General features: G+C 50.3%; 3 protein-coding genes across 7 annotated transcripts; 1 reads left to right on the forward strand and 2 right to left on the reverse strand.

The window, feature by feature from the left end:
- The first annotated feature begins 88 nt into the window (after positions 1 to 88).
- GAPcenA (GTPase activating protein and centrosome-associated) lies at positions 89 to 5,901 on the forward strand. Its single transcript, XM_001354063.4, has 9 exons — positions 89 to 1,066; positions 1,400 to 1,684; positions 1,745 to 1,928; positions 2,002 to 2,189; positions 2,266 to 3,407; positions 3,463 to 3,651; positions 3,716 to 4,435; positions 4,493 to 4,948; positions 5,404 to 5,901. Exons 1-9 carry the CDS (start codon positions 763 to 765, stop codon positions 5,569 to 5,571), a joined length of 3,636 nt encoding a protein of 1,211 aa, XP_001354099.4. The 5' UTR covers positions 89 to 762; the 3' UTR covers positions 5,572 to 5,901.
- On the reverse strand, positions 5,899 to 9,672 carry Culd (CUB and LDLa domain). 2 transcript variants are annotated; one of them, XM_001354064.4, is made up of 6 exons: positions 9,393 to 9,672; positions 9,002 to 9,332; positions 8,538 to 8,942; positions 7,803 to 8,171; positions 7,047 to 7,748; positions 5,899 to 6,977 (listed from the first exon to the last, which is right to left on the reverse strand). In XM_001354064.4, exons 1-6 carry the CDS (start codon positions 9,594 to 9,596, stop codon positions 6,058 to 6,060), a joined length of 2,931 nt encoding a protein of 976 aa, XP_001354100.1. In that variant the 5' UTR covers positions 9,597 to 9,672; the 3' UTR covers positions 5,899 to 6,057. The 2 variants fall into 2 exon arrangements, with proteins under 2 accessions (XP_001354100.1, XP_015043474.1); XM_015187988.2 differs by having other exon boundaries at positions 6,611 to 6,991.
- Positions 9,673 to 9,834: 162 nt separating this feature from the next.
- On the reverse strand, positions 9,835 to 14,024 carry Idh (isocitrate dehydrogenase [NADP] cytoplasmic). 4 transcript variants are annotated; one of them, XM_033383765.1, is made up of 3 exons: positions 11,620 to 11,987; positions 11,445 to 11,510; positions 9,835 to 11,353 (listed from the first exon to the last, which is right to left on the reverse strand). In XM_033383765.1, the coding sequence occupies exons 1-3, from the start codon at positions 11,713 to 11,715 to the stop codon at positions 10,076 to 10,078; spliced, it is 1,440 nt and encodes a 479-aa protein (XP_033239656.1). In that variant the 5' UTR covers positions 11,716 to 11,987; the 3' UTR covers positions 9,835 to 10,075. The 4 variants fall into 4 exon arrangements, with proteins under 4 accessions (XP_033239656.1, XP_015043477.1, XP_015043476.1 ...); XM_015187991.2 differs by having other exon boundaries at positions 9,835 to 11,326; positions 11,620 to 11,986; XM_015187990.2 differs by lacking the exons at positions 11,445 to 11,510; positions 11,620 to 11,987 and adding an exon at positions 13,871 to 14,024 and having other exon boundaries at positions 9,835 to 11,326.
- Between the last annotated feature and the right edge of the window lie 324 nt (positions 14,025 to 14,348).

A 14,348-nucleotide genomic window follows, 5' to 3' on the forward strand; every position in this document is an offset into this window, starting at 1 on the left:
TACCGTAAACGGTCACTCTGCTTGTCAAGCAGTGCTGTCAAACAATCGATAGTGGCGCCTTTCGATAGTTTTGAATAGAATGATTAAAAATCGATACTATCGATAGTGCCATCGATGGTTTGACACCTATATGTCCACTACTAAGAGGGAAATATGTAAACAAAACAGTTGGGAAAACTGCAGAAAAATCATTAAAATCAACGCAAAACTATAGTAATAGAGGGTGTGAGGGATCCACTGAAGCTGTAGTGTCATTCAGACAGACGAGTAGACCAAAAAGTCATCTGTGTAGTGGCGTGCAGAGGAGTCTGGCATTGGCTAACGAAAAATCTATATGCAAGGGTGCCGATCACATCCGCGACGGTAGCAAACTGTTGACCCCAGGCGCCACCCCACGAACACACAGAAGTAGGTCTTGTGGCACATACATGCGCATATATATGCAACGCAATCAACGCCCCCAAACCGTTCCGATTCGTCATCGATTTACGCGGTGGCCCAAGCGACACAATGGAATGGATGTTACTCCGTTGAAAATTAAACAAACCTAATTGATAGCGAACGAAAGCGAATGGAATGTTGCCCTTGGAGCAGAAATAGAAATTGATTTGTGTACCTGCTCGAAAATGCGCATTTCCTAAGTTGCGCTGCAGACTGCAAATAAAGAAACGCAGACGAAGACTCCACACAAACAGAAACACACACACACACAAAGGCAAGCGAAGAAAACCCTCGGCCCTACGGCAACCTTGAGCGGACACAATGGATGATAATCTCAGCACAAAGTCCTCGGAGTCCTCGATAACGACCAGCGGGGAATACGAAATAGTCACCGACAGCAATGTCGCCAGTCCCACGGAGCCGTCAAAGCGAACTGTGGCCCCGGAGCCAAAGGAACCAGGCGCAGGCAAGCCGCCCACCTCGCTGAGTGCCTTGGCGCTCTCCTCTCCCGAGGGAGGTGGTGATCGATCCCCCACGCTGGACATGGCGCACAATCGCAACTTGAGCGATATTCAGCACGAGATGACGGACGCCCTGCGGGACCTGGAGCTGGAGCGAGGTGTAGGTGAGTACAGCGAGAACTGAAAGCATAGAAATTCCCAGTCTGCCAGACACGATCCGCTCCGACAGCTGTGCACACACGCTGGCTGAGCGCGCTCCAAATTGGAATTGAAATTTAAGCGAGTCGATAGTAAGTAATGCCAGCCAGCTGCAATCTTATCTATGTAAGCTTCGGTACGCCGATGGTAGAGGGTGTCATGGCAACAAATAACAAACAAACGTTCCGTAAACCCCATAGCACATAACACATAACAATTTCAATACATTTCAGTTCAATTATTGTTTCTCGACTTGCGCACTTTTCTCGTAATTGTCAATTAACATTTAAATTTTGCAGCTGCCGGCGATAAGACTACGACCCAGCGAGTCCCGAATCATCAGCAAAAGTCTCTGACACTGCCATTAACTGGCACTGTCACTGGCACTGACCCCGAGATGCGTTTCCCCTGCAATATTTTTACGCCCAAGAGCGAGGAGGCTGTGGACGATGCCTCCCACTCCGATGCACACAATCGCGTTGGCCATTCTGTGTTCTATGACTGCATTGATGCGAGTCCCGCCTGCGTGGAGGAGAAGCAGGATGCCATGAAGCCGGAGAAAGGCGACACAACCGACGAAGAGGGTGAGTTTTTGTGCCACATAGACAATGCTCTACTTTACACATATAAATCCATTGTAACAGTGTCAGAGATCGATCAGGGCTGTACCATTTTTTCGGGTGTGACCTACCTGGGTGCCGCAAACATCAATGCACCCAAATCCGAGACAGATGTCTACCGCATTATGAACGAGCTGAACAGTGGCTCAAAGTCCGTGGGACTGAAGATAACTGTGAGCATTCCCATCTGCTCTGATGGTCTGGTCGTGTGAGTAGAAAAAGGAGTTTCCCCAAAAATATGATTCATTCAAGCTAGGTATTTCGCTCGTTTCCCTTTCCAGCCTTCATGATGCGGAGAGCAATACGATTATAGCTACCTACGAGATATCCAGCATTATTTTATACTATCGCGGTCCCGTGGATACGGCGGAGAATGGTTGCTTTGCCTTTACCTGGCTGCACGGAGATGCTCTTTTCCAATGCCATGTGTTCCGGTGCCATATACCCGAGGCGGTAAATCAAGTGAGCGGTGAGTCAGATCAGATCATCTTCAGCACGGTTTTTGGCATGATCTCATTCGCTTATTTGCATTAATCTGTTTCCAGCCTGCTTCCAGAAAGCATTCCAGACGTATCCGCCCAGCATGAGCTGCAGCCTCACATCGGCCGTGGACATGGCCAACTCTGTAACGTCGGATGTGAGCGGTAACCCCCTTAACACGGCTGGCTACGAGTTCATCGTCTCCCTGGAGATACGCGAGAAGGTGGCCAAGAACTCCTATGCTGCAGTCCCCCGGGATCGGGGCTGCTTCAAGCTGCGAGCCAATACGGATAAAGAAGTATGCATTACCGTAAAGCAAACGCCCTCCAACGTACTCCAGCCCCTGTACATTGAGCGCTGCTTTGGCGTGCTCGTGGCCCCAGGCAAACTGGTGGTCCAGAAGGATATGCATCTCATTGATCTGCTCAACATGGGCTACGTGACAGCGCCAGGTGTACCAGCAGCTGGAGCAACAGCAGCAGCAACTGGAGGAGGAGGAGCAGCAACGGCAGAGTCCGAGAATGCCCTTGCGATAAATTCTTGCCTGCCCTATGCCATACGAGCCGAGTGGAAGGCCCAGGAGAAGGCCTTCGAGCAGCTGAATCTGGAATCGTCCAAAACCAATCTTACCGTGGCCGTGGACATTGTGATGCGTGGCATCCAGGAGCCAGTCCGGTTCGTGATTGAAACCCCAGTGACTATACAGTCGGCCAGCGAGATGCGCATCATGGATCACTTCATATCCAAACGCCCAATGACGCTGCGCTTCTACTTGCATCTCAAGCGCACCGATGAGCTCAATTGGAAGGTGAACAGCATAGATCCCTCGGAGGAGATCACGGATCACCCGGGCCAGCAAGCAGCATCCTCGTCCCTGCTTAAGATGGGCATGAACAATCTTTCGCGCATTGTGCGCAGCACGTCCATTGCCTCAATCGAGGATGATTGCCCCACAGACTACAGCAGTGATGGCGATGAGCCGCTCCTGAGTGGCACTGGCGAAGTATCCAAGGACTGCTCGCAGGATACACTCGATGAATGGGATCCCATTTTGCGGGAATGGGACAGCGAAAAGAGGCCCAAGAATCTGGCTCCCCTTGTGCGTCTCGGTGTCCCAGAGGCATTGCGTGAGAAGATCTGGCAGAAACTGGCCAGTGTCGAGGGCAAGGTGGAGATGAACGACATGTACAAGATCCTGATCACCAAAGTTAGTAGTTTTCGAGCCTATAAAGGGAGTAAATTCAATTGTAAATCTCTTATAGGAAACCAAATGCGAGACAGTCATCCAGCGGGATATACATCGCACTTTTCCGGCGCACAAATGCTTCAAGGAAACCGGCGGTTCTGGTCAGGATGCGCTCTTCAAGGTGTCCAAGGCATATGCTGTCCATGACAGCGAGGTTGGCTATTGCCAGGGCCTCAGCTTCATAGCAGCCAGTCTGCTGCTTCATGTGAGTAATTTATGAAAATAGGGAAAGCAATCGAACAGCAAACAATAAATGTTGGCTCTCCCAGATGCCCGAGGAAGATGCCTTCTGTGTCTTGGTCGCACTAATGTATGACTACGGGCTTCGAGATCTCTACAAGGCAGGGTTTGAGGTTCTGTATCTGCGGCTGTATCAACTGGAGCGGCTTATCAAGGATCAGCTACCCAAACTGCATGAGCATTTCACAGCCTGCGGCATTGAGACGCACATGTACGCCTCCCAATGGTTCCTCACTCTGTACACGGCTCGCTTTCCGCTCTGCTTTGTATTCCACGTACTGGACGTATTCCTACTGGACGGCTTGCCTGTGCTCTTCCAGGTGGCTGTGACACTGCTGTCAATCTGTGAGTCCGACCTGCGCCAGCTGGATTTCGAGGGCATACTCAAGTACTTCAGGGTAACGCTCCCCAAGAAGTGTCGCAGCTCCATTCAGGCGCGCAAAGTGATGAAGCAGTCGTGCGAGAGGAAGATCAAGAAACTTAAGCAGTACGAGGAGGAGTTCTTGCTTAAGAAGCAGCACAAAGAGCGCCTGGAGAAGGAGGCGCAGATCTATGAGAACCGGTTCGGCGAGGAACGCCGCAAGCTTCAGGCGGAGATAGATACGGTGACCCAACAGCTGACCGTGGCCAATGAGCGGGCCGTAGATAAGGAGAAGAAGCACACCGGCATCATACAGGAATACAAGCAGATCATCCAGCGTCAGGAGCAGGACATGAACACGCTCAGTGAGACGTTGAGCAAGGTCATGGTGAGTCTTTGATAATGTATCGCAAAATATCTAACTAATGGAATCCTTTCCATCCAGCAAACGGTTTCCAAGTGCCAGCATTGCCTGCAACAGATCGATGGATTCGGCAACGATAATGCCAAGTCCGGCGAAGGCCGCTCTAACCGGCAAACGGATGCCATGCGCAATGCCAATGAGCCGCCTCTGGGTCCATTGGATCCACTCAATGTCGCCTCCCATCGAATACGCGAACTGGAACTGGAGCTGGCCCAGGCCAAACTGGCGCAGGTGGAGGCCGAGTGCAAGAACCAGGATCTAAACCATCAGCTCAACAACACACTCAGCGAGCTGCAGACCAATCGCAATAGCTGGCAGCCGTGGCTCTCCAAGACCTTCAACACTCTGCAGGAGAAGGTGACCACCCGAAGCGGTAATCGGGACAATGGCAGTGGCGGACCTACGCCCACATTCCAGTCGTACATGGGCCAGCCACCGACCACTCTCAGCGAGGCCAGTTCGCCCAGCGGCAATCAGGTAACATAAGGATCACAGAGACCCATCCATGACAGGACGAGCGCTGGACCGTGACCAGTTTTTAATGTATAATTTTGTTCATGTATAATTTCTTTAATCTTTAAGTTGGGGTGTTCTCCTGGTATTTATCTCTCGGGGGATACCATTGGGAATACCCTCTCGCATTGCCTTTTTCATGTTTAATTTATGGCTAAACCAGCACACACCCCATGACACATACGCACAACTTTAAAGAATCTTACTTTGTAGCCATATCTGTTGACTATATCGAAGCACTGACCCCCCGCTTACGCTTACCTGCTGTTTCTGTTTAAACCTTGTTTTTTCTTCTTATTAATAGTATTGATATTTTTGCTGCTGCAAATAAAACCCCTATGTATATACACATATGTACGATATATTTAAAGAACCTCTTACCATACTTGACTCTGGATTGCTGCCCTGCACTGGATCAGGAGTATAAGACATTTGCATTTGCCTCGGTGGGTGGATCACCGAAGCTGCCCAGCAAATTTCAGGCCACCAAGCTGCGGAACAGCATCGACAGCCTAAGGAACATTGTAGTTCCGCTGGAGACGGGCAAATCGCTGGCCGAGAATCTCAAGCAGCAGCTGCAGCAGTAGCAGTAGGAAATCGGAAAATATATAGGGATATGTATGGATCGTGGATCCTGGCTAGCAGGCACCTCCACAGAATTGACTACACGCCTTGGTATTATTTATCATATTCGTCTATATATACACACATATATAGTATACATACATACAAGTGTGAATTTTTTTGATTTCTATGATATATATGCGAGAATTAGATTTGTATGGTTATTTTGCACCTTTAAGGCACCCTAAAAGTCCCCAGATAATATCAAACTGTGGCCTACACAGTTTGACAAGCACTGGCCGAAGCTACACGTCTAACGCTATAAATGAATAAAATATGAAGTAAAATGCTAACTTTCTGTGTAATCCTTTACTCACACGTGGATTTGGACCACTAAAAGTACATATACATATACACATATCATCATTCCCACTAGATCCCACCCAGAATCACACCAGGGACATAATACTATCGTTCCATTTCTCTAACCCATTCCCATCATCCTCTTTTTATATGAAGAACAAACGCTGTATTCCTTCGCTTCGCTTCTGAGGAGTGGACACCGCCATGGCCGCATAGTTCATCAGGAGATCGGCTGACGAACTGCGCTGAATGAGGCGGCGTCTGCCGGCCCCACGTGCATTGCTAAAAGATCGACTTCTCACATGACCACGTCGTCGCTTGGGCCGCTGGGAGACGGTTCCAAAGCAGGACACATGCTGCTCTGCCTCACTCTCGCTCTCGCTCTGAGTGGGGGGCATCGTTTGCTCCGTCATGGGGGACTGCAACGTTTGATTGGAGCCATCCAAATCCGGCGTCACCGTCTGAGATTCACTCTGATCTCCTGCTGCTCCAAGGCGGGCCCGTTTCCCGATGCTGTAGCTGGAGGGATCGCGGGAGAGCTCGGAGCCAAAGTTGCTGCTGCTGCGTTCGTGCGGCATATTGGTGCCGTAGCTGAGAAAGTCCGGGTACGGCAGATGCAGCTCGTGGGCAGCCGTGAACGCCTCGGGCGAGGAGAAGGTGTGCCGCAGTCGTTGCACGCGATAGCTTGGTCCATGCGGAGTCTGATGTACCAGCAGCCAGGAGCGCTTCAGATACGTGTGCTCGGTGCAGTTGCTCGCCTGGGTCTGTTCCTGGTTCTGATACTGATTTGGATTCTGGGCGGAGGTGAGTGGACTGCCGAGCGTGGTAGAGGGCATGCCTAGAGTGAGTGATATGTTGAGAGAGTCATCTCCGTCTCGGAAGGCGCCGTCGGTGCCGTCGTCCGCCGCACTGTTGGGCGTCGTTGGCTGCGCCTCCGCTCCCCCAGCGGCTGCGGGTAGTTCACGCCCATCGGATAACGGTGGCGGGCCCGTTGAAATCCCCACGGATTGGTGCGTGGTTGGGCGTGGGTCCGCTGCGGCTGCCGGGCCAGACGCGCCTGCAGAGCCTGCAATTTGGATTCTGTGGGTAAATTAGCCACTGCAAGGGAGGTGTTTCTGGGGATCGGATCACCTACCACAAATTGCCGTGGCCAAAAGCACCCTCTGGGCCATCTGCTGGCTCTGCTCTGCATCCTGCGTGGTATCCGTGGCGGCCACGGCATGGGTCATGGCCGCCGCAGAAGTGCTGGGCTGATCCTGATCCCTGTCCAGGCTGCAGCTACGTTGCAACGGTAGCACGGACTGCATTGTGCAGTTACTGGGAGCCCGATTGCAGCTTCGGTCCCGGTGCTGGCGACGGGGACGACGCTGGCGCCGCGGCTCGCGCAGCTCCTGTTGCATCCCTATTTTTATTACCTCCTCGTAATCGGGCGGGGCCTCGTAGCTGGGTGGCTCGTCGGGCGTACGATCCTCGTCCTGGCGGTCCAGGAGCTCGCTTATGGTCTGCAAGTGACTCTGGAGCTCCCGCTGGTGCCGCGCCCTTACGCCCATCCTGTACAGGATCACCATCCAGCCAGATAGGACGCCAAAGATCCCCAATGTGCTGATGATGAAGATGCCCGTGGCTGTCTTCAGATCCGGATACTGGTCCATCTTCGGAAAGTAGTAGTTGGGCTTGTGGGAGTACCAGCGACGATCGTGGTGCAGATGGGCCCAGTCCTCCTCGCAGGTCTCCGGCTCATCGGTTCCATCGCCGCAGTGATCGAATCCGTCGCAGTGCAGCCGAATGGAGATGCAGTGGTTATTCCCGCACAGAAACTCGGAGCCGATATAGCAATCTGCGGCACAAAAAACATTAACAATCAGAAGGAGGGATCTCTCGTGGTACTCACTCAAATAGTTGAAAACGCTGTAGACAATGGCCAGCTTGGAGGGCATCCCGAAGACTCCTCGTAGGCGTATGTAGTACCCAGTGAGGATGGGGGCTATGTGGTTCTCCTTGCTCAGCCCGTTGTTCGGCCACATCACATTCTCAATCTCTACGCCGTCGGAGGTGGTCCCCTGGCGTATAGTGAGCTCTGAACGCGCTGCCATTCCATAGAAGTCGTCCACCCGCAGTGAGATGTGGGTCTTCATCATCATGTAATTGTTGCCGGGCTTGATGATCCAAATGCAATCGAAGAGGCGCACATCTGTGGCATTCTCGATCATGTTCATCATGGTGATGGCCCCACCAGGTCCCGTGACCATGCCACCACAATCTGGGGATAAGGAATGTATGAAAACCTATTCGTTTTTAGGTAACAGTTCCTAGAGAATCCCATGCCATACAAGATTATGTATGACCAGCAACCCTTTGTGCTTCCCAAAGACCCAGAATCGATTGTGTTACCCAACTGAACCGTGCAAGAGTCTCACCTAGTTTCCACTTAAACGCTCGCATTGACATTGATATTCGTCAAGTGGCCCAAACAAAACATAGCCCCTATACACCACCCCATTCCAACGACCACGAACCGAAATCAATATGACAATTGCCTGCAGACCTTCAAGTGCCCAACTAATCCACCAATTATCCCCCGTTACCCAACCAACCACCCACCCACAAGACACACAAAACCACTCACCTGTGTAGGGCACTAGTCGCTCCTCCTTGATCTGCTTTGATGAGACGAAGCTCACCTCGGCGCGGAAGCCAACGCCTGTGGCAGCATTACCCCGGAACTGCAGCAGCAAGGACTTGCCACTGCTGATTGTGATGGGTGGCCGAAAGTGCTCACCCGTGTATGAGTCCAGCATCTGGCCATTGGAGTCGAATATCTCGAGGGTGGAGGAGAGGCCAAGCTGAAAGTCGGTAAAGTCCAGGCGCACCTGGCAGTTGTCCGCCTCGCAGGTGAGGATGTGCTCGATCCCATAGTCCCTGGGATACGGCATGGGGAAGTATGGTGTGGATATGACCTGCGGCTGGTACTTGGGATTCCCATTGCCCACGATCGACTGCTTGGGCGAACCACTCACAATCCTCACGTTGCCTAAGGAAATACTAACATTGAATCATCCCTCAGGAGATAGGACTTCCTAATCAACTTACGTTCGGAGAAGTATTGCAGGGAAAAGACATGGGCATTGGTGGCTCTGTAGAAGAACTTGAGCTGCAACGTCCGTGTCTTGCTCCGGAATACCTTGCCATCGCCACAGAACTCCTGCCCAGAGATGGTTGAATCGTAGGGTGGCTCCGAGAACTGGATGTGCTCACAGGGACACATGCTCGACTTTCCGCCCGTATTGCCGCAGCTCTTCGAGAAGTTGGCATAGGTGAAGGTCACTCGGATGACGCACTCGGCGCAGGTGACCAGCTCCAGGTTGCACTGGTACCAGACGTCCCCAGCTACGGCATCGCTCTTGAATCCCAGCGGAGCGCTCTACGAACGATGGATGTTGATCTGATCTGATCGGATCTTGGCTCTGAGAACTGCACTCACTCTATACGCCGTGTTGGTCACATTGCGAGCATGCAGTTCTCCTGCAGGGCTCCCTAGCTCGAGGAAGTGCCGCCTGCCATCCCAGTGATTGCAAATATCCAGATCCCGGTAGCTGGCACTGGCTGGATAGGCATCTCCCGGCCAGCACAGCAATGTCGCCACATACGCCAGTAAGTAGCCATAGGCCACGTTTTGGGCTACCATCGCGCGATGGTGCTGCTCCTCGTCCGTATCAATGATGACTGGCCAAGTGCCGACACAAGACTGTGGGCCAGTGTGCTGCCAAATCCAATAAGGCCTGGGACTGGGACCTACTGAGAAGCCTAACAAGTGGGCTACATAACCATAACGAGCCCTGTGTGGGTGGCTGGGCTGGAACTGGGCTGGAACTGTGACTAGGACAGGGGCCGGGTTAAAGACCTCTCGCGAGACTCTCGGGGGCTCTTGTGTCGGTAAAAAAATACATTTATTTGAAATTTCTTTTTCGTTAGACGTTACGGGGAATATTGAATGCGGATGAGGTCTCGCAGAGACAATGAACATTGAAATGTGCATCGAGGACACAGCAAAGTAAACCTAAGACATGCACATTTTTTATATAGTAAGTGTATAGAGTACGAGGGACGAGGCGACGCTGAGTGGTTTCTTTAGAGGTGCGAGGCCTTGTGCTCTGGGTTGGATAGTCACTTGGCAGCGGCGGCGCTCTTGGCGAGAGCAGCCTCCAGATTCTTGGCCAGTGTGTCCATGAACTCAAAGGTCTCCTGGTAGTCCTTGCGCTCGACGGCGCTAATGCTGCCCTTAATGCAGATTGCCAGATCCTTGGTCATGGCACCGCCCTCGATGGTGTCGATGCACACCTGCTCGAGAGTCTCGGCGAACTGCTGCAGTGGCACGTTGTCGTCCAGCTTGGCGCGGTGGAGCAGGCCACGGGTCCAGGCGAAGATCGAGGCAATGGGATTGGTGGAGGTCTCCTTGCCCTGCTGGTAGAAACGGAAGTGACGGGTCACTGTTCCGTGAGCGGCTTCGGCCTCGACGGTCTTGCCATCGGGGCAGAGCAGCACGGAGGTCATCAGACCCAGAGAACCGTAGCCCTGGGCAACGGAATCGGACTGCACATCACCGTCGTAGTTCTTGCAGGCCCACACGAAGCCGCCCTCGGATTTCATGGCATAGGCGACCATGTCGTCGATGAGACGGTGCTCATACCAGATGCCGGCGGCTTCGTACTGCTTCTTGTACTCTTTGTTGTAGATGTCCTCGAAGATGTCCTTGAAGCGACCGTCGTACTTCTTTAGGATGGTGTTCTTGGTGCTCATGTAAAGCGGCAGCTTGCGGTCCAGCGCAAACTTGAACGAGGCGTGGGCAAAGTCCACGATGGAATCGTCAGTGTTGAACATGCCGAGGGCGACGCCGGGACCCTTGAAGTCGTTGATAACCTCATCGATGACCTGGCCGTCGTTGCCTTTCCAGGTGAGGGTGAGCTTGCCGGGTCCGGGAACCACATAATCGACAGCCTTGTACTGATCGGCGTGGGCGTGGCGACCGATCACGATAGGCTTCTGCCAGCCAGAGACCAGGCGAGGCACATTCTTGCAGATGATGGCCTCGCGGAAGACGGTTCCTCCGAGAATGTTGCGGATGGTACCGTTGGGGGACTTCCACATCTTCTTCAGATTGAACTCCTCCACGCGCTTCTCGTCGGGCGTGATGGTGGCGCACTTGATGCCCACATTGTACTTCTTGATGGCCTCGGCACAGTCGATGGTGACCTTGTCCTCGGTCTGGTCGCGGTACTCAATGCCCAAATCAAATGTGTGCAGCTCGATGTCCAGGAAGGGCAGGATCAGCTTGTCCTTGATCGACTGCCAGATGATGCGGGTCATCTCATCGCCGAGCACATCCACCACGGGTCCAGCACGAATCTTTTGGGCCATCTGTGCGGGGCGACAAACGAGAGAGGTCTTGAATTTTGGAACAATAAAAAGGACAGGAACTTATTAGCTATTCGAAATGAGTGTGTAAATATTTTGTACGCGTGTCTGGGGAAATCACCTCGCTAACGCTTGCACTGTTTTCTCGGATGACCTTTTCCATTAAAATCTTTTGGGGATTTGATACCTATACACAGGGGATATGGTAAATGTAAATGATTACAAATGAACGTTCGAGGCAAAGTGAACTTTGATCCGGATGGAATGGTCGGATCAGAGAGAGAGAGAGAACCTACCACGGCGCTGCTGGCGAAGTTTGCTTGGAAGACGGCGCGTATCAATGGCGGCCGGCGGGCCGTCATCAGTGTGGCAGTGCGGCGGATAGCAAACATTTTACGATTCGGAAAATAATAGACGAAGTTCGACTGGGAACGAGACAATATTTGTCACCAACACAACTAGCATCTGGCACTAAAAGCTACGAGGGGGGCACAAATCTGTCCAGGAAAAACTGGAAAAAAGTTTCTCCGAACAAAGGCGGTCGCTGCGACTGCGACGATGTAACCGTAACTGATAACTGTTTGGGCTTTCCGTTAGATTAGTCGCTTGTTCTATTGCTCCACTGCAGCCGGAGAGACTGGACGCTTCAACTGTTGCGCAATCGGCGTAATCAGACTATATTGGATTGCCCTGCAGATAAGACTCAATGTTCCCTATTCTGATTAGCTGCTCTCACTGTTTCAAGCTCGTGGACGTGCCGTAAACAGCCGTTTTAATTAACAAAATTCAACTTGTGAAACACACAAAACAAAATAGTAAACAACAACACGGCTGCGGCACGAAAGCTTTATCACACTTGCGCTTTTTTCGCCGAATTTTGGCCACTTTTGCTATGAACACACACAAGTGCTGTAAAATAGCTTAAATCACTAAATTTTGCGTTTGTTTTATTTTAATTTTGTGATTTAAATAATAATTTGTGATTAATTACAAACACCATTTGATAAAATATACCGTTCGACCCTCAAAAATGTACCAAAATACACCGTCTCATTTTAAAAATATACCGTAAATATACTGACAAATTCAAGTTCTACAATTCCCGGTCGAATATAACTAGGAATACAAGGAATTGTAATCGTTATCGCCGGCTGCTTCTGTCAAATCTCTTTTGAATTGTGGGTGGTCTCACTCTATCTTTCTTTTTGCTCCCGGTACTATCTGTTAGTTTTTATCAGCTTCGGAAACTTTTCCATAAGCCTGCGATTCTGATTTGTAGAAGGCATTGTTTTTAAGTTCATGGCCGAACTGATAATACGCGTTTTGTGAGGCGCGTGGCACGAAACACGCCCTTTAAATTTCAATCTTGGCTATCGATAACGATACTGACCTTTTGGTGAGAGTGCGTAGAGCTTTGAGAATTTTGAAATGAAGGCGCCAAAGTCTGCTTATGTCGCGGCTGGAAGGCCTGTTCTTGCCTGATTATCTGTGTCTGTCTGCGGTCTGCGTTCCTTATCTATCTATCTTGAATGTCGCCAATTGTATAACTAATCATAATTGCGTGATTTTTTCGGCTTTATTGCCGACCTAAGTTTTCCATTTACGGCTGAATCGCTGCTCAAGCGATCGGATAGCATCTTGATGAAATAAATAAACATGCCAGGTGGTGCGATCTAGTATCACGCCACCCAGGCCACGCCCACAGATGGGTGAAATGCGGTGCCTGCCCAATATGTTTATGCTTTCACTAAATTTCTCTAGCGTTTTTCTGGCACATCTAGCACACCAACAGACTGTGCAGTTCGAAAATTGTACGCATATATCAGTAGCACGTTCCCGATAAGATTTGGCATTGGGTAAATATACAGTATTAAGGCAATGAGAAGGCAACTATTGCGATACGAGCCCTCCTTTAGATGTTCTCGAACAATCTATAGATATGTTTGTGTAAATGACAAGGTCTAAGGTATTGAAGTATGTAAATACGAGATTACACTTTGCACCTGGAGTAGAGATACAGGTGGGATGGACGGCTCTCAAATGGGTTACGTGTCTGTCTGGTTAGAAAAGTAAAGAATCCAGCCGGTCGGTATCTCTCTTTCTCTATCTGTCTGGCCCCAAACCGGCTGAGAGAGACGATAAATTGCATATAAAATGCTGCTGTGCTGCATATGTGTGTACATACGAGTGTATATGCATGTGTGTCGGTTTCTTTATGCATATGTATGGGGTTGTCTGTTGGGGAAAGTTCAGACACACAACGAAAATAGGCAATTGGGGAGCCAGAGGACAGAGGACAGAGGCTATGCATAAACTTAAACAGTCGCAAAGTATTTCGAATAAGCAGCTCACAAATTAACATATCAATGTCGGAGTTAGAATTGACCGATTCAGGACGATATGATTTATTTTACAATTGGATAAATTGCAAGTCAGCATTATGACAATAATTGAGATAGATAAGCGGCAAATTAATGTCTCACAAAAAAAAATTGTATTTGGGTACCACATATTTTATATAATAATTGGAATGGATGAGCGGCTTACCTTTCGTAATATTGAAATTAGAACGGTTAGATGGAGAAGAATTAAGAACACGACTTGTATTAAATCTAGCCACGACGAAATGCAGAGACGCAAATTGGAGACAAGCTTTTTATAAGTCGATGACAGTTTAATCGCAGAGAGAAAAAGAGAGCGGCGCAAGGGGCATGAATGAAATTATACAAGGTGGTACAAGGTGTATTCGCTCTCTTTCGGTCTTTTGCACGACGCTCAAGTCGCAGGTGGGTTCGAATTGCGTTGGTTTTAAAGGATATAAAACTCACAAAAATACAATAAGGCGCAAACCAAACTCTCACACAAACGAGCGAGAGAGGATCACTTTCTCTCTCTCTCTCTCTCTATTTCTTCGTTATCGCTCACTTTTGCGTTCCATGGTCTGACTGGAACCCCTGTCGCCTATCGAAGATAGATACAAAAAAGTTTTGCCGCTGCCTGGCAAAAGCTCGTCGTGACGAGCTTT

The sequence above is a fragment of the Drosophila pseudoobscura genome, chromosome X, assembly GCF_009870125.1.
Source record: "Drosophila pseudoobscura strain MV-25-SWS-2005 chromosome X, UCI_Dpse_MV25, whole genome shotgun sequence".
Classification (NCBI taxonomy): Eukaryota; Metazoa; Arthropoda; class Insecta; order Diptera; family Drosophilidae; genus Drosophila; species Drosophila pseudoobscura.

Coding starts and splice junctions, on each gene's coding strand:
- Culd (XM_001354064.4), bottom strand. CDS start 9,596: ATGGTAGCCCAAAACGTGGCCTATGGCTACTTACTGGCGTATGTGGCG. Junction 9,333..9,392: donor TGACCAACACGGCGTATAGA/GTGAGTGCAGTT, acceptor CATCGTTCGTAG/AGCGCTCCGCTGGGATTCAA. Junction 6,978..7,046: donor TTTGGCCACGGCAATTTGTG/GTAGGTGATCCG, acceptor TCCAAATTGCAG/GCTCTGCAGGCGCGTCTGGC.
- Idh (XM_033383765.1), bottom strand. CDS start 11,715: ATGTTTGCTATCCGCCGCACTGCCACACTGATGACGGCCCGCCGGCCG. Junction 11,511..11,619: donor ACTTCGCCAGCAGCGCCGTG/GTAGGTTCTCTC, acceptor CCCTGTGTATAG/GTATCAAATCCCCAAAAGAT. Junction 11,354..11,444: donor ACAGTGCAAGCGTTAGCGAG/GTGATTTCCCCA, acceptor CCAAAATTCAAG/ACCTCTCTCGTTTGTCGCCC.
- GAPcenA (XM_001354063.4), top strand. CDS start 763: ATGGATGATAATCTCAGCACAAAGTCCTCGGAGTCCTCGATAACGACC. Junction 1,685..1,744: donor CGACACAACCGACGAAGAGG/GTGAGTTTTTGT, acceptor CCATTGTAACAG/TGTCAGAGATCGATCAGGGC. Junction 4,949..5,403: donor GTTCGCCCAGCGGCAATCAG/GTAACATAAGGA, acceptor GCACTGGATCAG/GAGTATAAGACATTTGCATT.